Consider the following 22,322-nt stretch of genomic DNA (forward strand, 5'->3'; position numbering starts at 1 on the left):
GAAGAGACCTCCCTCCCCGTAAAATCTTCAAATAATATATAAATTTACTGCACTGAAAACTGCCGACATATTATTTGAACATCTGTTATTTTCACCGGCTTATCTATATCGCAAAAGCAACAGCATTTTATGTTCTGGGCACCTGGATAAGCTCTCCCCTTTTCAATCCTGCTGCCACATCTTCCTTTGACATGTAGGCTTCAAATACGTTCTTCTTCCTCCCTCTGGTGGGTTTATTCCGATTCTTTCTATCGCCTGATGTGTAGACAGCAGCATGGGACTCTCCTGCAAATACAAATCCGCAAACTGTTACCTTTCTAACCCAAGTCTGGATGTATATTTTAACAGCAGTTACAGGGAAGCTTTGTACTCAAGACTGAATCTTTGAGAGCAGCTTGCCTAGAATACCGACACATTACAACAAAATACCACAAGACTTGAGAGACTATATATTACAAATAATCAACAGTCTTTTGCAGCTCCACTTCACCCCAGCCAGTCCTTTAACAGAGCCTGAGCATGCATTTCAAAGCAGCTTGTTTCTGAAGTGTGTGCCCACTTTGTTTTAATACCTCTGGGAGTTCCCAGTTTTCTAGGGTTTATTCTGCAGTCTGAATTGTTCATTGTTTCTGCCTGTGCTTCGGAGAGCTGCCTCTTCCTATTAAAATTCTGGGGAGCTCTGGTTGATTCTGAGTTGTTTCTGGTTCTTGCAAAGCTTCTCTTGTCTCCACCTGGAATCAAACACAAGTTTGTAATAAAAGAAAAAAATAAAGTAACCCACCTTTGTTGTACTCATGTTCTCTGAGAATTGGAGTAAATGTCACACTTATGTGCTATGGTCTCTCCCCCAAAGAAAAGCCATCATCATTGGGTCTTTCTTTCAGGAGTTAACTTGCAAAACAATCTTGGCCCTTCATAACTCTTAACTCCACCATTAACTTATTTTACTACAAACTAAACTCTTGAAATTTCTAAACAAAAACTTGGATAGAGTCTTTCCCAAATCCTGTGAAATTCTTTAGAATCTGTACAATTACATACACTGACAATGCAATGCAAAGTACTGCCAGGTCCCACATGTCCATTTTGCTCAGAACAGGCCATAATCATGTGGCAACATTCTACAAAAAGACTCACCCTTTCCTTTCCTGCCGTCACCTCAGACCATCCCTACAGCCTGGAGAGCAAGCAGCAGCTTCCAAAGCCTATGCCAATACTATTTCATGGATCAGCAGATTGGAATGTGAGGCAATGCAGCTGCCCCCTTTGCACTCCACCTGGATATTGAATATGTCATCACAGCTTTGCCTTTCAGGCCATACTGGCTACAGGCCCAGGATCCAAACCTGTACCTGCAAGTTTGAAATGTCTAGTGGCCAACTTCCTTTGTTAAGAGTCTATCCAAGGTATAGTACAGTTATATTGTGTATGGTATGTCTAATAAACAAAACCCCAAAATGCTTTACGGCCTTAAATAATAGCAGAGGGAAGAGAGATAAGAGGTACAGGCAAGACAGAAAAAAATATTTGTTCGGTGGTGATTTTAATGAGATGGTGAAATATAGGGAGGCTGTTCCTCTGCACCTGCTGCTGACTGGAAGAAGCTCCCACATCAAAAGTGACCAAACGGTGAGGAGCAAGGCCCCTGCTAGTTGAGGAGAGAGAAAGACAGACCACCTCCGAGGCTGGCTCAGGCATGTCCATGGAGAGTTTAAATACAAGGGCAATAATCATGAATTAGATCCCAAAATGAACAGGGAATCTGTGGCATAACAAAAATGATTAAAAGTCTAGAAAACATGACCTCTGAAGAAACTGAAGAAAGATTGAAAACATTAGGTTTGTTAAATCAGGAGAAGTGAAGACAGAGTGGGGATATGATAACCGTTTTCAAGTACAGAAAAGGTGTTACAAGGAGGAGGGTGAACAATCGCTCTTCTTAATCTCTGAGGACAGGAAAAGCAATGGTCTTAAACTGCAGTAAGGTTGGTTCAAATTGGACATTAGGAAAAAACTTCCTGTCAGGTAGTTAAGCACTCAAACAAATTGTCTAGGGAGGTTGTGAAATCTCTCTCACTGTCTAACCTGCTCTTAAAAATCTCTAAACACCTGTCAGGGATGGTCTAGATTATACTTAGTCCTGCCTTGAGTGCAGAGGACTGGACTAGATGACCTCTCAAGGTCCCTTCCAGTCCAACACTTCTGTGATTCTATGGTTTTGTTTCTTTGTGTGACAAAGCAAGAGACAGCATTCTGCACACACTTAAGCCTGGAGAGCATGGTTTGGGGACACAACAGGAAAAGGAGCTGCAACTGTAATGGGGAAAGAATGAAGCCATGGATGAAGATTTCAACAGAGGAGCAACAGAGGTAATATTGTATAAGGGTCACATTATGGGGTGATAAAATAAGCAGGTGTGCAAATGCATAACAACTGTGGAGGAAAGGAGAAGATTCAAGGCTGAGATAGATACCAAGCTGAGGAACACCTGTGCTTGATGATATGCCTCTTGCCCAGAAGAATTGCTTCAGAGACATGTAGCTGAAGGAATTTGGAATTAAGTCACAAGCTTGCTTTGCCAAAACAGGTACAGAGGGTAGAAAGGGATGAGTTATCAGGGGTGCCCAGATATACACCACTGAATACCAGCAACGAAGCATTAGTTGAGGTTAAAGGCAGAGAGGGAGTAAACAAACGGCATAAATCAAGAACTGAATCATGAGAGACTCCATAAAGGAGGTATCTGGGTGCAAAGAGTGAGTGGAACCATGACTCAGGGAGCCAGAGATAACTGCATAGGCATGGGAGTGGTTCCCAGAGGATGGAAAGGTCAGTGCTGCAAGACAAACCAAGACAGAGAAATCAGAAAGAAGAAGGTGGTTGATTACACAGACAGCAATTTCTGGGATACAGCCAGAAACCTAGATAGAAATCTGGCCTGGATAATGTGAGGGCAATGAAGGGGCAACTTTCTGAAGCACTTTGCTGTTTGGCTTTTCCTATCAGTGTCAAGGGCAGCTTTATTTTTTACAAGTGTTTATGAAGTGGCTAATCAGAGTGGTATATTTCAGAAAGTAGAGGAATTATGGACAACGGAGGAAATACAGAGCATAAGGGTGGCAAGGAAAGACCAAATGCTACAACACGGAAGGGATTTACAGGAAGAAGGGACTAGATGAATATCAGGAAGTTGCCAGGAGCGAGCATGGAACTGGAGAATGAATGAATGAGGGCACTATTGGGAAGTCAAGATATTGCTCTGGATTAAGGAACCTTGAATAAAAAGGAAGAAAAATCTTCACACTTAACCAAGGAAGAGCGGGGAGGAGAGAGAAACTAAGGGTATGGAAAAGGCAGTAAGGATTTTGGGAAAGGAGGAAGGAATAAAAATTAGACATTCAGATGTGCATGACCATCTGCCACAGTCACCAATGGGTTAGTGCAGTTCAACATGCTTTGCCATTATAGCTAAAAACAGCAATGTACAGCAACGAACTCCTGAGAGCCAGCCTTCCTGATAGAGCAGAAAGATGGCAGATAGGCACTCACAGGTTACGGAAACTTAAAAGGCTTAAATATAGTGGTTTGCTCTCCTGTGGTCTTCAGCGTTCACTTGGACTCAGATAAGAATATAGAATCCTATGACAAAATGGGCCACTCAAAAGGCACGACATATCATTCAGCATAGCTGGCAAACGAGCTATTTTACATAACCATTTTCTGTAAGTATTTTGTAAAGGTGACACTACAGGCCATAAAACTTAGTTTTAAAACAAGAGATGTCTGTTTTAATCCACATGATTGGAAGCTATCAAATTACACATCAATAGAATCCAAATATAAGCAGACTCATAGAAGTCTTAGTTTTTCTTTGGGCTGCATTTGTACGATTTGTAAAGTACATAAAGTCCTTTAGGATAAAGAGTACTCTATAAATGTAATGTAAAATGAGCATGTTTCTCTCTTCAGGCTGGTCTACACACAAACTTGCAGAGAAATAAACTGAGGCTAAGGAAATTCAATCTACTTTTCTTAAGGAAGAGATGGTTAAGAAGTGACTTGATCTCAGTCTATAAGAACATTCCTAGGACAAAGATTTCTAATGGTAAAAAGGGTTTTCTAAACTAACCAGACAAGGGCATAACAAAATCCAGTGGCTGGAAGCTGAAGATAGACAAATTCATACTAGAAATAAGCCACTTTAACTTTTTTTTTTTTTTTTTAAAAGAGTCATTAATCATTGGAGCAACTTAGTGAGGGAAAGTGATGGATTGTCCACCACTTGAAGTCTTTTAAATCAAGATTGGAGACCTCTTACAAAAATATATGCTCTAGCTCAACCAGACGTTATTAGCTTGATGCAGAAATCATTGATGAAATTCTATGGATAATATCATGCAGAAGGTCAGAGTGGATTATCATAATGGTTCTTTCTGGCCTTACAACCAATGCAAATATTAATCTTTTGTTATTTTGGTACAAACCTTACTTCAAAATAAAAGCATCCTATTTTGATTTACCAGTTACATAAAACCAAAATAAGATATTTATTCCGTCCACACACAGGCTTGCACCAAACTAACAAAAAGTGTTAAGTAAAACCGATGTAGCCACTTCTGTGCAAGTCTGGTTAGGATCTACCTTACAGCAGCAACTTCACATTTTCTTTCTGGACTGAAGATCCATTGAGACTAATTTATCAGTTGAGATGGGCCGTTTTAAATATCTGTGCACAAACGCAAGGAGCATGAGCGAAGACAGCCATTAACAGCACACACACCACTATTCAGCAGTTTAGGTTTTAAAGACCATTGTATCCAATTAAAACTGTAAGAGCTATTCAGAGGGGCAAAATATAATTATCTAAATTGGAAGTCAGCCAGGCCACTAGGGTTAACACCCTTAGCTTATAAAAAGCACTATATGATTTTTAATTCATACAAAGTGATCAGGACCCTAAGTTTAAGAGTCATGGAAAAGATGGCATATATATCAGCCTCGTGCCCTTTAACACCTTGCTAAACTAATTCACTACCAACACCGAACGAAAGCCTAACCTACTAAATCACCAACAGCACGTGTGTATTCCTTGGAGACCTGCTATCCAGGAATTAACACAATCCTGCTTCACGTGTCCGATCTGCTCAGATCACAGCATAAGGTCATCTGACTGTAAGACCCCTCTTTCCTTTTCAAAGTCTATCAGCTAAAATCGCTGCCCGTCTCTGAACTTTCAACTTTATTTACACTGCAGTTATTTACATTTTTAACCCAATTCTCCTAGTGTGAGCAGAACATTCTGAGATCATAACAACTGCATGGTTAGCAGGTAAAACTCCCAAGGAATTCACCCTACCATCTGCTCTCTCAATATTAAGTTGTTCCTTGCAGATTTTTAAACAGTTTGATGTTGAAACACTTGAAAGGAACAATGTTCAATTACTTTTCTAATAGAATTCCTCCATTTATTACTTAGTGTTGTTGGTCCATGACTAAGTAACAACCCTCTCTCCTGGCAAGTCTACATTTAAAATACTACATCAGCACAGATGCACCGATGCAGCTGTGCCGCTGTAGTGCTTTAAGGAAAACGCTCTAAGCCGATGGTAGAGCGCTCTCCTATCAGTGCACTTCATCCGCCTCCCCAACAGGTGGTAGCAGCGTCAGTGGGAGAAGCTCTCCTGCTGACATAGCACCGTCTACACAGGGATTAGGTAAATATAACTACGGTTGCTCATGGATGTGGATTTTTCACACCCCTGAGTGACATAGTTATGCTGATATAGATCTGTAGTATAGACCAGACCAGTCCATTTCCTCCTTCTTAGCAGGAGGGTTTTCATTGTTCCCAGTATTAGATCATAATCTAGCTCTACACAAGGATGCTTTCAGAAAGCCTCCACTTTCCCACTTCATATAAGCATGAAATGAAATGGAAGCAGTACTAAAGAAGTGATAAAATGTAGCAGAACTATTTATCAGCTAATGAGAGTCTTTCAACACATGGTTATTAAATATCTGTCCATATTTCTACTTTATTTTCAAAAGATTTGGATGGTTTAAACCTCTATGCCTCTAATCCTTCCAAAAGACTCCCTGACCTTTAATTCTTGAAGTCAACCCAACTACATGCTCAACGGAACATTGTGATAATACGTCCATAATATGTCCATGTGCGAGAGGGCATGTCAACTACCACGCAAAAGAGAATCCAATATTCAGAACCAATAATCAGGACTCGGCCAACCAAACACAAATCACCATTCAATGAGACCCAATCTGGCGCCATAAACCTGAGTATCCCTTAGCCTCCCATTTAAGTTATGATTAAGTTGGTGCTAGGTATGGCAAGAAAGAGGTCTAACCAGCCTATATTCATTCTCAGCTGTAATAGTGAGGTTTGACCTGAGGAGATCAAGATCCTGCCAAAAGACAGATCAAGGTCCAGATCAAACGGAGCCCTGCACGCTGGGGCCCACCCTCCAGAGACACCTAGGGCCCACCCTCCAGAGACACCATCTCACTACAGAAAGGTGGGCAGAGACAATCTGCTCTGTTCTATGCAAGTGAGGGCTGGTCCTCTGGCTCCTGGCAAGAAGACAACGAAGCTCTCAGGTGAACCTCAAACATTCTATTGTTTATTGTGGAGCCTATGATCACCCTTTCCAAAAAAACCATGCACATCCACCACAACTGAGTACCATTCTGCCAACTGAAGCATAGTTGCACTTTTCTATAAGCACAACCCTAAGGCCGAGCTACACTAGACATTTTTTCTGGTATAGCAATATCAGGGGATGATAGTTATAATAATTTTTTCAGCTTTTCTGTACTAGCATAAGCCCTTATGTAGACACAGTTATAGCTATATAAAAGTGCTTTTGCTGGTATAGTTTATTTCCCTCACAGAACCAGTATAAGCTACAACGGCTAATGCACTCTTTGACTAGTATAAGTTCTGTCTATACTAAGAGAATTTTGCAAGTCTAGCTACGCTTGTAACAAGTATACAGACTAGGCTTAAAAGTTCAGCAGTCACGAGTGTCTTTTCTGTGCTCTGCTGTTTTCTGCCAATAGCTATATCCTAGTGTTATGCTGAGGACATATTATTCCCTGCTGCTTTGCCCTCATTTAGCATAAAGAAATATTTCCTAATACTCCATTATACCACCTACCTGGGATGTTCTTTGGAACATTCACCTATCCAAGAGACAATCAGCAACAACCCCCACTTCTCGGATTCCATTTCAAGTGAAAACTATGCCCGACTCCTGTGGTTTTACCCCCACCAATTCTCCCAGGCTATGCTAATGTTTAAGGGTCAGCCACATGCATCACACAGATTATGCTGGTCACATATAACGTATGCCTACGGCTTTTTTTATATAGCACATGACACAGTAGTATCCAAGTCCCTTTCCAATTCCATCTGCTTAAACAAAATGAAAAAAGTTAAAAGCCACCTTGATATTTTCTCATGCTCCCAGGAGACTCTAAGCTCTTTAATATTTTACCACTTCTAAAAAGGTGACGTATATAAAGTTTGTTACACAGTTTTTAATCTCTGTTTTACCAGTGGCTTCCAATATCAGACATATTACATAATAAAGTTACCAACTCTCAGTCTCACAGCACTTTAGTTACTACTATAGTATCTGGTATCCAGTCACTACATCAAGCTGTACAATGGGCAAGAACAGCAAACACCAATAAAGTGATCTCAAATGGGAGTTATGTCAGTACAAACACTGATTCTAGACAGGTCAAAAGTGACTTTAGCTATTTATGTTTTGCAAAATATTTTAAGGATTTAAGAGATTAAGTATCTTGCTAAGGGTAACAGCCAAGTACCTTTTTTGGTTTTGTTTTTTAAAGAAAAGGAAAAAAAACAAGCAGCTGTTGGTTAAGCTGTTGAGAGTAAAAGTTCTGTACCAGAAGAAAAAAATAATGATCATAAGCCATGTCAAAAAGAATTCTGCATTAGTCAGTCACACAGTGACAAAGGCATTTTTAAAGTCACCTACCACATTTCCTGTAAATTCAGCTCCATTCTAACTTGCCTTAAAGACCACTGTGCTTTAGCATTGCTTTCAGCACTGACTTAAGAGTACAGAACTCTTGGTTAACAGTCTTGATAGAGAAATATACCAACATACTTTACCATACCCTAAAGCAAGTGGATTAAATAGAACAGCTCAATAATGCAGAACACAAGGTAGCAAGGGGAGAAGAGGATTTCATATGAACACAGGAGTTCATTCCATGTATATCACTGGAAGGGAGAAACTTGAGAAGTGCATAAATTTAGTAAAATATGATTATGGTAAAGACAGACTTTCTGGAGACAGAATCTAGTAGGTGAAATCCCAGCCATCCAAGTCATTATCTTCTAGGTGAGAGCCTGATTGAGAGAGATCTCAATTTATTTACCACTAGCACAAAGCCTCTTCACAAATTAAATGTAGGGAGGAACTTCCAAACTGGAATTTCTACAACACATTCCTTGCTGCACAAAGAGACTTGTGACCTGGGTAACTTCTTCCTATAATCCAGGGGTCGGCAACCTTTCAGAAGTGCTGTGCTGAGTCTTCATTTATTCACTCTAATTTAAGGTTTTGAGTGCCAGTCATACATTTTAATGTTTTAAGAAGATCTCTTTCTATAAGTCTATAATATATCACTAAACTATTGTTGTATGTAAAGTAAATAAGGTTTTTAAAATGTTTAAGAAGCTTCATTTAATATTAAGTTAAAATGCAGAGCCCCCCGGACCGGTGGCCAGGACCCGGGCAGTGTGAGTGCCACTGAAAATCAGCTCGCATGCCGCCTTTGGCACATGAGCCATAGGTTGCCTACCCCTGCTATAAGCCATTTAGGATTATATTACATAGGGTTAAGGAGAAATTTGAACTGTTAAATTGTGAACCTTCCAAAAAGCTTGCAAGTATGAAAAAAGTGTACGTTAGGTTATTCACAGATTTTGAAATTATCCTAATATAATTTAAAAGTAGGGGAAGCTTGAAGGGAAGGGAATGCAATTGGAGGGGAAACACAGAAAGGCTCTGCCGTGTACATCAGCAAACTGGACAGTCTCTGCGCAAAAGAATAAATGGACACAAAATCAGACATCAACCATTGCAACATTCAAAAACCAGTAGGAGAACACTTCAATCTCCCTAGACACTCAACAACAGACTTAAAAGTCGCCATTCTTCAACAAAAAAACCTTCAAAAACAGACTTCAACGAGAAACTGCAGAACTGGAATGAATTTGCAAATCAGGCCTGAATAAAGACTGGGAGTGGCTGGGTCACAACAAAAAATAATCTTCCCTCTGTTGATATTCACACCTTGTCAACTGTTGGGAATGGGACACATCCACCCTAATTGAATTGGCCTCATTAGCACTGACCTCCACACACACACTTGATAAGGCAACTTCCATCTTTTCACGTGCTGTATATTTATACCTGCTTACTGTATTTTCCACTCCATGCATCTGATGAAGTGGGTTATATCCCACAAAAGCTTATGCCCAAATAAATGAGTTAGGCCTGGTCTACACTATGCATTTAAATCGATTATAGCAGCGTTAAACTGATTTAACCCTGCATCCGTCCACACAATGAGGCCCTTTATATCGATATAAAGGGCTCTTTAAACCGGTTTCTGTACTCCACCTCGACAAGAGGAGTAGCGCTGAAATCGGTATTACCATATCGGATTAGGGTTAGTGTGGCCGCAAATCGACGGTATCGGCCTCCGGGCAGTATCCCACAGTGCACCATTGTGACCACTCTGGACAGCAATCTGAACTCAGATGCACTGGCCAGGTAAACAGGAAAAGCCCTGCGAACTTTTGAATTTCACTTCCTGTTTGCCCAGCATGGAGCTCTGATCAGCATGGGTGGTGATGCAGTCCCAAATCCAAAAAGAGCTCCAGCATGGATGGTATGGGAGATACTGGATCTGATCACTGTATGGGGAGACAAATCTGTTCTATCACAGCTCCATTACAGAAGACGAAACGAGAAAGGATTTGAAAAAATCTCCAGGCTATGATAGACAGAGGCCACAGCACAGTGCTGTGTGACAAGCGTAACGGAAAGCCAAAGAATCAAATGGACACTCATGGAGCCAGGGAGGGGGTACTGAGGACTCCAGCTATCCCACAGTCCCCGAAAAGCATTTGCATTCTTGGCTGAGCTCCCAATGCCTGTAGGGTCAAACACATTGTCCAGGGTGTTTCAGGGTATATGTCGTCAATTTACCCTCCCTCCCTCCCCGTGAAAGAAAAGGGAAAAAAATCGTTTCTTGACTTTTTTATATGTCACCCTATGTCTACTGCATGCTGCTGGTAGATGCGGTGCTGCGGCAATGAATAGCAGCATCCTCTCCCCTTCCCTCCCCGGTGGCAGATGGTACAATATGACTGTATACATCGTCATCATCAGCCCGTGAGTGCTCCTGGCTGGCCTCAGGTGAGGTCGGCCGGGGATGCCTGGGTAAAAATAGGAATGACTCCCAGTCATTCCCAGCAGATGGTACAGAACGGCTGGTAACCGTCCTCATCATAGCAACTAGGGGCTGAGTTCCATCAGCCCCCGCCCCTCTTTCATGTCTAAAGAAAAGATTCTGTACTGCCTGGACTATCATAGCAGCGGGATGCTGGGCTCCTCTCCCCCACACCGTTTAATGTCCTGCCTGGACTATCATAGCAGTTGGAGGCTGCCTCCCCCTCATTTTATCTCGCTAAAAAGTCAGTGTTTCTTATTCCTGCATTCTTTATTACTTCATCACACAAATGGGGGACACTGCCACGGTAGCCCAGAAAGGTTGGGGAGAAGGGAATCAATGGGTGGGGTTGTTGCAGGGGCACCCCCTGTGAATGGCATGCAGCTCATCATTTCTGCGGAATCTGACATGGAGCGTGCTCTCTGGTTCTCTGATACACTGGTTCTCTAGTACACTTGCCCCATATTCTAGGCAGGACTGACTCTATTTTTAGATAAACTATAAAGGAAGGATTGACTCGGGGAGTCACTCTCATTTTTGTCTTTGCACTCCCGGCCGACCTCAGCTAAGGCCAGCCAGGAGCACCCATGACAGCAGCAGACGGTACAGAACAACTGATAACCATCTCTCCTACCTTGCAATGGCAAATGAATGCTGCTGTGTAGCACTGCAGTACTGCCTCTGTCAGCGGCATCCAGTACACATACGGTGACAGTGACAAAAGGCAAAACGGGCTCCATGGTTGCCAGGCTATGGTGTCTGCCAGGGCAATCCAGAGAAAAAGGGAGCGAAATGATTGTCTGCCATTGCTTTCACGGAGGAAGGAATGAGTGACGACATTTACCCAGAATCACCCGCGACACTGTTTTTGCACCATCATGCATTGGGATCTCAACCCAGAATTCCAATGGGCGAGGGAGACTGCGGGAACTATGGGATAGCTACAGGATAGCTACCCACAGTGCAACACTCCGGAAATCGATGCTAGCCTCGGTACATGGATGCACACCGCCGAATTAATGTGCTTAGTGTGGCCGTGTGCACTCGACTTTATATAATCTGTTTTACAAAACCGGTTTATGTAAAATCGGAATAATCCTGTAGTGTAGACGTACCCTTAGTCTCTAAGGTGCCTCAAGGACTCCTCGTTGTTTTTACTGATACAGACTAACACCCTTCTGAAACCTATAAAAAGGCATGTTGCATGCCAATATTGTGGAGTTTTAGAGAGAAAAAAGGAAACCCTGCTGGAAGATAGCATATTTAAGCTTAAATTTAATTAACAGCCATTTGAAGAAGAAGAACAATGTAGACCTCCAGCTACATGCATTGAATCAGCCCATACTTAAACATTATGCAGAGGCACTGAACTGAGTGGGGACTAAAATTCATCTGCCAAAACTAGCTCCCCTGACAGCCAATTTCCACTTATTGAGCGACTGTGATGGGCTACTAGGACTCAGCCACAGCACAAAAGTGAACATTGTCTAAACCAATGGAAAGTCCACGTGAATCAGATGAGGAGATAATACTTAAACTCCAACGTTCTGTCCATACAACTTTTAATCATAATATCGTAACTCATCAGTGGCACGGTCACCATCATTGGTTACAAGAGATGCAGTTCTGCTTGTGTCTACACAGCAGCTTCCCTGCCCTCATCACTGTGTTTGTACAATAATACCTACAAGTGCAGTTAGGCAACTGGGTAGCAGTGCATTCCGGGAAAAATCTGGACCTCTATCCCACTCTGTCGCAATAGGAAACTGCTGGAAGAACATGCTTCCAATGCTTATGAACGCATGTGGGACAATGTTCTCGTTTGTCCCGGAAGACTGGGCAAACAAGATGCGCAAATATGGCTGCGGAGTCCCGTTCACATTGCTAAAAAGGGTTCTGAACCCGTTGGCTTCAGGAAAACAGCCATGTACTTACTTAGACCTCTTGCAGGGGTGAAACTCTGTTGCTGCCTTGGTTCCTAAATGAGTTTTAACCATGGGGTGAATGACCACAAACCACACTTTAGAGCAGACCATGCCACTATCACTGGTTACAAACTCACTAGCTGTAACATGGACAGGGCCTTTCCTCATTTTTTCAACATGCCAGGGAGGTAGGAAGCATCACCATCTTATAGGTGGGACTAGCAAAAGGGAGGTAAGTCACTTGTCCATGGCCACACAGGAAGTCAGCAGCAAGCTAGACTCTTGCTCCCAGATCCATGCTCAGTTCAGTACATCACATTCTGGGGAGCATACGTTGTCTATAAATGATCCATTTCTGCAAGTCAGACCTAGACTAGGACATGTGTTGAAATTTATTGTCCCATCTATCCCTAGAGTTCAGTGCAGAAGTACCAGTAAAAACGATCTCCTCTTTGCTCAGAGTGGCACTCTGAAAACTCAGGTGCTGAGATATATCTTTCTCTACGTATAGGATGTGATTTAGAAAATAAAGGTCATGTTGTAGGTCAGCATCTTAAATAACATCCCCAAAGCCTAACATATGCCCACTACATCCCACTCACTTATAAGGAGCACTGTTGCACATCCAGGACTTGTGCAAGATTTAGGTTTGAGTAATCCACGAACAGTAAAAATGGCAATTCAAATCCTAAACTGGCTGGTGTTATCGAGCGACTGAGCCTCTGAGAGCGCCAAAGATCCCATTCCAGATACTGAACTAAGGCTTGGTGACGAAACTCATTTAGTAGCAATAGGCTAAAAGTTTATCAAAATAGTTACCATGCTCCAGCTGAGTGAAGTAGTGCATCTGCGTTGTCAGGGAGTGCATGCTGCTCCTCTGAATTTCAGGACTCTCTGTGAACCTGCTCCACCCTGCCTCTGACCTCCTAACCCCCGACTCCGCCTGCTGACTCCACTCCTTCAGGCTTGGACTCCGAACTAAAGATGTGGGTTACTGTTGCTTCTGCTACCCTATACTCCCCCTCTTGCTCTCTGACTCGTCTTCTCAAGTTTCCTTCTTCTCTTTAGCTTAAGGCAGATGCACTGTGAAAAAGCTTGTGCAAAACTTCATGAAGGATACTATTTAAAAATAAAACACTGTGGAAGTTCACTCTTTGGTTTCTCAGGTTCTCAGCAGTTTGAGGGAAGTAAGCAGAGGGAATAACAGACAGAGCCAGGAGGCCCTGAAGAGGAGAGGATCCTTATAAGTTGGAGAGGGAACACACAGGAGGGTTAGAATGGCTTGAGAGATGAGACAGGATTTCACGTTAGGCTTGTAACAGGCCAGGCTCCATGTATTCTACTGCTGCTGAATTACATCACTTGGTGCAGAACTGTGCTCCAGAATCTACCCTTTCAATTAAAATTATATATATACACACATACACACACACACGTTTCTAGTCCTTAGGGTTATGGGGGGTGGAGGAGAGGGGAGGACGACTCACACACATGAACTGAATGTAGTGTTGCCTACCTGCCTGCATCTGCAGAGAGCCTGAAACAATAGCTCTGAGCAGCATGAACTGCCCAGTGCATCTCATAAGGACCCAGAGGTTCTCTGGCTGCATAATATGGCATCTGTCCAAATGTTTTCCACCCCGCTGCCTGGACCTGCCTGTAACTGTTTCTGTCTCTGAAGAGCTCCCCACAAGAAGGGGTTAACAAGATTACAGGGCATGCTCCCTGCACTGGTGTATGGAGCCAGGCAGCAGGGGATCAGGGGATCCAGCTGGCAGAAATGGTGCAAAGGAGACAGATGTGTAGGCTGGTGCGCTAGGCAGGCTGGAGAACAGCGTGGCAGTCAGGAGTTAAGCTGCTGAAGCCAGCTCTAAGTTTCCTCTCTTCCTTAGTACTTAGAAGGAGGTTCTCATCTGGGTCACCTGGATAACATTATGGGAGCCAAAATTTGCAAAATGGTGCTTGGGAGCCTAGAGAAAAAACACACACACACACACACACTCACTCAGAAATCATCACGGCTGTTTACATAAATGAGTATTTCAACGATGAGCCATAGTTGTGAGTATTTGTGTGGGAGCAGCGGGAGTGCCAACAAAGCTACTTCATGGCAACAGAATAAATTAATATTACTGTGGAATTTAGGGGCTGCTGCCACAGAATTTGGTCCCATTGTGCCACAGGGTACATGAGACTCTGGTAACAGAAACAGAAGGGAGTTATTCAATCAGATACCACAATAACCCCTGCAAGAGCAGGATCTAATCTTCCCAAAAGAGCATGTCCTAGATATTAACACTGATACTACAGCAGATGTTAGCCAAAAACATTACGATTGCACAAGACTCAAGAATGCAACATTCTCCTATCAAAAGACGCATAGAAATTTATGTTTCATTTCTAAACCATTAGAAAGGAGCTTCCTTTTTCTCATCTGTGCCTCAGACAGGGCTATAGCGTAAATCCACTTTCCCCCCTTTCCCATATCTTATTACAGAGATTAACGTCATCTGTAGAATAATAAATTGGATCTAGAGAAGATTATTTGCACTTACAAGATTTCCACAGCAACTGGCATTCTCCATTCTACTGAAAAGACTGCAGCCTCCACTAGGTTACATGCTCATATTTACTGTTGCCACGTAGATAACAGGGAGATAACAGCATTTCTGAAGTGCTGAAATCTGCCACAGAAGAATTACTAGGCTTTTTAAAGTTATCTTAAAGAAGTTCACCCTGACAGAAAAGCAGAGTTCATATGAATTTGTGGCTCTTTCTTTAGCAGCACTCCCTTATGAGGGACACAAGCAATATGAAAGCTATGATAGTATATGGAAAGAGGCAAAAACCTGAAATTTCCCACCTCACCAGGACATGCATTACTTGACTGTCTGTCTCCATTACTCATCCAGGAAGGCTGTCTGCCTGAGGCGTTCCAAGCTTACCACCCATCCTGCACCTTCTAACTCCACAATAACTAGCCCCACAATTGTGTTCCATCTGGAAAACACAGAGATATCATCCAAAAGCTTCTATTGAAATAGCACCTTCATTTAGATCTACTGTTTCCCGAAAATAAAGGTGTTAAACAATATCAGTAAATTTTCAAAGGCTGGGCAAATAAACATCAAAGGACACAGACAATAGATCTGCTGGGGAACTCACACAAATGGTTTGTCTGGACTAGGAAATCTTTTTCTGTTTAAACAGGACTGAGGAGTCAAGTGAGCTGACATGACACAGACTACGGCTTGTCAGTGTCCACACTTGTCCATTACGGTTACCCAAAACTCAGGAATTCAACACCACGGTCAGCATTGTCCCAATTAGCTCAACTCTTCACAGTTATGTTTAAACGCAATCGGATTTTTCAGTGAAGACAAGCCCCAGGAGGTTACTTGCCAAAGTTGTTAAGATAAGTTCCTGTCTGCATCCTAAAAGACTTGCCCATACCGGTATTGCCCTGGCCTCTTCCTTTGTCAGTCAGTGTTAAAGGCATTCTGAACTATATGCATTTCCTCACATTTTGGGGGCGAAGCCAGACTTTCAGGCACCTGCTCCCCTACTTGGTGTAAACTTTGCTTGTACCAATCAGAAATGAACACACACAGTTTTTGGGCCCCGTCCCCTATGACACTTCTATGATGTCATAGTGGGTATTTTAGGCTGGTCTGCCATGTGCAGGCAGAAGAGGAGAAAGAAAAACGAATCCTGTGTACCTTGTGCACACCCGTAACCGAGCCTGATCACCTCGAAGCCTCTCTCAGCTCACGTGTTTTAAGCAGAGTTTCTATGTTTGCCGGTCCTTATGAGTTGGTTTGTATTCGTAAGTATTGGTTATTACTAAATGCTGCATCTGTGTTTATAAATATTGTTTACTGCATCTTTGTTTATAAATATTGTTTAATAGTAAATACTTTAGCCATTGTATGTTTTAAGTTCCATTAACCCTATTAGCTAATCATACGCTGCTCCCCTACCCCTTGTAACTATCCCCAATAAAACTTTTAATTAATTAATTTTAGTTGTGTGCGTGCCTGCAGTTTGCATCGTGACCCATACCCTCCTTGCATCCCTTACCTATACAGTCTATTGCCACGTGCAGCCTGGTAAATAACAGCTCTGCATTTTTCTTTCGCCCCTAAAAGGACGTGGCAATCTACATGGCATCACGAACAGGATGCACGGAGGTTGGGCCATGCCCGTGGCACACTGCAGATCGCGCAGATAATGAAACTGAACAGTTCCAACATTTGCAGTTTCACCTTCTTACTAGCCATAATTCGACTAATCCAAAAATAGAATGGACCTGTTCTCTTGGCTCGGGCAAAACTCTAAAAGGTTATACTGTACCATTAACCCTGGCAGATATGGGATGCCTCCTTCGGTGCCACCCGAGCTTTAGGAGTCAGCCAGCCGATTGTTCCCTGCAGCCTCAGTGCATGGAGACTGTGGAAAATCTCGGAGCTGCAGATCCCTCTCAACTTTGGAGAGAATGTAGCCGCATTGTTAAAAAATCTGGAGGCACCGTTTCCAAATTAATTCCCCCACCTCGGGTAATACCTGCTGATCCGGCACATAAATTATTACGCCAAATGATAAAAGAATTAAATTTGATTAAGAAAACCAAAAAATTACGACCCGATGAATATAAATCTGAGGATGTTTCCACCGTCCTGTTTAGCATTATATGCAAGGCCCTCGATCTGTGTTCTGTCCTCCATGGAGGCACAATGTTTGCAGCTAAATATGCAGCCCCAGGCTCTCCTAAAGGTAATAATGAGAAGACAACAGAAAAGGTAGAGCCCATCACTACTCCACCCCCAAGTCCCTCTCGGAAAATTTTGCCACCCCCATATGAAGCTCCTAAAACTCCTCTGTATCCAGCTCTGCCAACAGCCCCAGAATTTGCAGAATCTGAAACCGTAGCAGAAGCTTTGCCTATTGCAATAACTAAAACTAAAATAGATGCACAAACAGGCAACACCACGCAGGTTACTGAACTGCGAACACGTACTAAGGCCGAACTTAAAGAGTTTTTAAAGGAAACGCAACGAAAAGCCGACGAGGCACCCATGGTTTGGGTCGGGCGGCTAGCCTTAGAACACGGAGCAGAATTGGTGGACCGCGAGGAGGCTGGCACCTTAGCCAAAACAGCCAATTGGGCACGAGGCTTCCCGGGTCACCCTTTATTAAATAATCGCATTTGGCCACTTACCACCCCAGCAGCTGCCATTTTAGCAATGCAAGGCAGTTTTAAACGATTATATATCCCTCCGGGAACTTTAGTTACTCCACACGATCTAATATGGGCAATTGCAGGAGCTTCCATAGCCCTGTGGGATCCAATACAAAATCCACTTAATTTAACTATTCAACAGCAATTGGTGGCCACATCCTTTATATACGTTACTGATCCCACCCAAATTCCTGTCTCAGCAGAGGCGGTTAATTTGGCATTAGAAGCTGCCCCTGGAGCTGACACCGGTGCCATGCTGCACTTGCATGCGGCCGTTCGCAGACCCCATCTTAACGTTATTTGAAGTGATTAGTAAAATTAAGTTGTTACTGCCACCCCCGCCTGTTGTTCTCCCAGTTGATTCGCCACCAAAAAACCCTCCAAAAAGTCAGTTTAATCCCCAAAAATATCCTGAGCGAACTAAAGCTGAACGGGCACTATTTGGCTTCCTTCTTAACAAAGGGATCCCCAAAGAAGCCCTGCGTAAAATGTCAAACCAAGAGCAGCAAAATGTAGCCGAACAGCTAGGCTGGAAAAATTGGGAGAACTATGTTAGGACAAAAAACGAATAGGGGCCGGATGCTGCCCGGCCCAAATTAAAGATCCCACCGATGAACGCCCATATGCCACCCTGTTAGTTAACGGTGACACCCCCACTTCCTTTTTATTAGACACTGGAGCTCAAATTAGCATTATTGAGCCCAACGTTCCCCACTGTCCTACTGGCTCCTTTATGTCTGTCCAAGGTCTCAATGCAGTACAAGAAAAACCCGTGGTTTGGGTTAAAATTGCCCACGGAAAATACCTAAGAAAAATGAAAGCCTTGTTGGGATCAAAAAATCTGCTAGGTGTCTCAGATATTAAAAAATTTAAACTGCATGATCAAATTCTGCAAGCCCTCCCTATAACCGTAGGCGATCATTCCCCCTATAGCTCCGAAGTAGTTAACTCCCAGCCATGGAAATTTTCCCCTATTCCCACAAAATCCGAAGGGCTTCCCCTTATTGAAGCTCTGCTCACTCAGCTTCTAGAAGAAAAAAAAATAGAAAGGGTCACTGCATCCACCTTTCTGTCCGCGGGTTGGGGTATTCCCAAGCCCGGCGATCCCTCTAAATATCGCCTTGTCATTGATTACAGACAAGCTAACAGCCGTGTAAAGCCTATCGCATTTTCCAGCTCTGCCACCATTCCCGAAATACAGCGGCAACTAAGCGATGCAAGTAATCAGTGGGCATGTACTCTTGATTTAAAGGATATGTTTTACCAAATCCCACTCCAGGACACACAAGGAATCTTAAACTTTGCTTTTAAGGGCGTCCAATATAAATGGAAAGTTTGCCCACAGGGGTTCTGTAATTCTCCTGCACTTGCATCGTCCCATCTCAATATCACATTCCAAAAGGTAAAACCCCTACAGGATGTGTATGTGCTAACCTATGTAGATGACATTGTCATTTATGGGCCCAATCCACAAGCAGTTCACACTACCACCCAAATGATAATTGATGCATTAGCAGCAGATGGGTGGCAAATTAACAAAACAAAGAGCCACCTGCAGGCCAGCCAGCAATTCTCATTCTTGGGACTCCAATTCACTCCCACCACTCCCACCCAAGCCCCAGCCAGTGTATTAAACCCTTGGACAGAAGCCCCTCCACAAAATAAACAAGAGCTTCAGCAGCTATTAGGTCTCCTTAATTATCACCGCCAATATATCCCGGCACAGCTAATTTTTAACCTAGAAATCCTACAAAGCTCTCTCTCTTCTAAACGCTCCTGAGAAGTATGGAATGCATCAGCACAACAAAGCTTAGAGAAACTAGCTGGCTGGTTCGCCTCTAACCCCCACCTCGCCTGTTTTAATTCCCAAGAACCCCTCAACATTAATTTATTACAAAACACCATGTAGGGTTCACTGTACTGCAACATGGTAATGCTATTTACAATTGGGCCCATCGCCTGTCTGGACCCCAGTACAACTATAGTCTAGTGGGAAAAATGCTACTGGCTGCATCCAGTGCGCATCACTGGTCCCAACTCCCTATCCCAGGTACCCTGTCTGGACCATGTGTTCATTTAATCCCATGGTTTACAAGTACCCCTCCACCGGAGTTTCATGGCACTACTCGCACCTGGCAGCTTCAATGTTTCCAGGTTGAGGTAGCTTAGCAGGCTTGGACCCTAACTCCCAGCGATAACATCTTAGCCTCCCCCCCCCCCGCCCTTCACCAACCGTTATGCATTGAAGTAAAATATGATCCCTAGGTTGTGTCTGACGCGGGCACCTCACCATCCCCTAGGGCAGGAGTTCTTTGTTCCATATGTAATCACTTTAATGTGCAGTTGCTGCCCCCCTCCTGCTCCGCACAAGAATGCGAGGTACAGGGCGTTCTTTTAGCTGCCCAACATGTTGCTAATGCCCACTCTGCCAACAAGCAAGTTGTTTTAGGTATCGATTCTCAATTTTGTTTAGACATTTTAATTGAGCAAGCCTCTCCCTCAGCTTTTGTTAAACTGTGGAACCAAATTTTTGCCCTAATTCGTAAATTCTCTCACCCTTGGTTCATTACGCACTGTCCCTCCCATCGACCAGACTCTAACCCCCTGCATTCCAGTCTTGATCAAAGAATGAGAGAGGTCTCCCAAGTTCATATGGCAAATCCCGCCGTACAGGCAGACCCGCTGTTGCGCTGGCTCCACGAAGAATGGGGACACTTACCACCCACAAAATTGTACGGCCTGTTATCTAGCTTTTCTAACCAAAAGCCTGACGTTAGCCGCAGTCAGTGCGAGCTCATTGTTCAGTCCTGCTTGCAGTGTGTGCAGGTAAAAACTATGAATCGTCCCCGATATGAGCGCTCTGCATACGCAGCAGAACACGTTGCCCCAGGTAGTACGTGGCAAGTTGACTTAATAGGACCCTTGCCAGGTGCTCGTCGTTTTCCAAAAGCCTTAGTTACTGTCGATCTGGGGTCTCGACAAACCTTTTGTGTTCCTCTTAATAAAACCAATGCTGCTTCTGTTGCTGTGGCTCTTAAGCAAACAGCAGCTGCCTGGGGCACTCCCACTGTAGTCCAAGCAGATGGTGGACCACCCTTTACCAGCAAAAGCATTGAACAGCTCATTTTCGGATGGGGGGCTTCCCTTCACATCCATACTAAATATCATCCTCAAAGCAATGGCGTGGTAGAGCGAAAAATCGCAGTCCTTAAAACTATGTTGCGAACAGCAAACCCCAACCCTGATTTTAAAAACTGGAGCTCATTTTTACCCCAGGTACTTATCGCACTCAACAAAAGTTACTCTCGCTGGCCTCACATTTCACCTACGCCTAAGCCGCCTTGGTCCCCCATGTTTAACACCGGCCAACTGGTTTGGCTTACAGAACCCCAAGCCTCTGGCCATCGAAAACCTATAAAAACCACCATTCTCCGGGCCGGCAAGTACCCTAACACCTACTTAGTAGCTACAGATACCCCCGGTAACAAGCTAGTTCATCATAACTGGCTCAGCAAATGTAGTTCTTAATAAACAAACTAATGCCCCTGAGCAGAGCTCCTATTATTCTGTTTTCCAGGTTATACTGCCCTTCCTCACATCATCTTTGCCCACGGAACCCTTAGGAGAAGGTGGACTACAAACATGGTTCGCTGCCTACTGGGTGCAGGAGGTCAGCGGAAACCAGCCCGTCAGCGCTGAATCCAGAAGATTGTCTTGTTTGCTCTACTCAGTTCTCACCTAAATATCCATTACCCTTTCAGTTTGTACCAATAGTTTATAATTTTTCTTCATTTAATGTGTCTAATGTAAATTGTTCTTCCCCCTATGTGCAGTGGGCTGCTTCTAGTGTTTGGAATAATTGTTCTTCACAATTTAATTCTTCTGTGTTTCCAGTTCTTAATGCTTCAGGTGGAAGTGATCATAGCTTTCCTTTAATTGATAGTATTAGAGTTCCAGCATCTCATTGTTGGGTTTTTGTTGGTAATAGTTTAACCCCAGCCCCTACTTGGGTGGGTACTTATTCTAATTGTTCTATGTGGAGTTTCTCTTATGCTAATACCTCCCTAACTAAACCCACTCTTACTTACACCTACCCCCCTCCCCTTCATTGTTCTTATCGTCTTAATTATAACATTCTTTTTGGAACCTTTTATACCTCCATAACACATACGTATCTGTTCCATGCCCAGCATATGCATCATGCTGAGGCTGCATGTATCAATCGTGCATCCAGCTTTTTCTCCATGGACAATAATAGGTGGAGCCATACCACAATTTCTTCCTTAAGACCCGGTCATTTTTGGATTTGCGGTAATTCGGATTTTTCAGTGAAGACAAGCCCCAGGAGGTTACTTGCCAAAGTAAGTTTTGTTCTCCTTCACAACATCGTCTCTACAGAACCATGCTGTGAGATTCTGTTCCCAACCCTGCAACAATGGAATCCATTTTAAATCATTAGCTGTTAGAGAAAACGTGCAATCCACTGTGTTTCAGCCTTCTAGCACCAAGGGCATTCTAGCCTCCAACCACTCTTCAATCTCTCTCTCACTTGAGGCATCTTTTGAACTTCCAGGCTAGCATGGAAGAGGGAGGTAGAGTGTAGATCTATAAAGGCACTGTGAAGCATCAGATGATGATTAAT

General features: G+C 43.3%; 1 protein-coding gene across 4 annotated transcripts in view; it reads right to left on the reverse strand.

The window, feature by feature from the left end:
- DIS3L2 (DIS3 like 3'-5' exoribonuclease 2) overlaps window positions 1–22,322 on the reverse strand; it is a 299,945-nt gene that overhangs the window by 265,294 nt on the left and 12,329 nt on the right. For 3 of the 4 annotated variants that reach the window (XM_050963773.1, XM_050963772.1, XM_050963770.1), the window contains 2 exons: window positions 573–731; window positions 143–285 (listed from right to left, as the gene is read on the reverse strand). In XM_050963773.1, coding sequence (XP_050819730.1) covers window positions 143–285; window positions 573–624 — 195 coding nt within the window. In that variant the 5' untranslated portion in view covers window positions 625–731. The remainder of the gene's footprint in view (window positions 1–142; window positions 286–572; window positions 732–22,322) is intronic. The other variant, XM_050963771.1, reaches the window with a different exon arrangement.

This window comes from Gopherus flavomarginatus, chromosome 8, assembly GCF_025201925.1.
Source record: "Gopherus flavomarginatus isolate rGopFla2 chromosome 8, rGopFla2.mat.asm, whole genome shotgun sequence".
Classification (NCBI taxonomy): domain Eukaryota; kingdom Metazoa; phylum Chordata; order Testudines; family Testudinidae; genus Gopherus; species Gopherus flavomarginatus.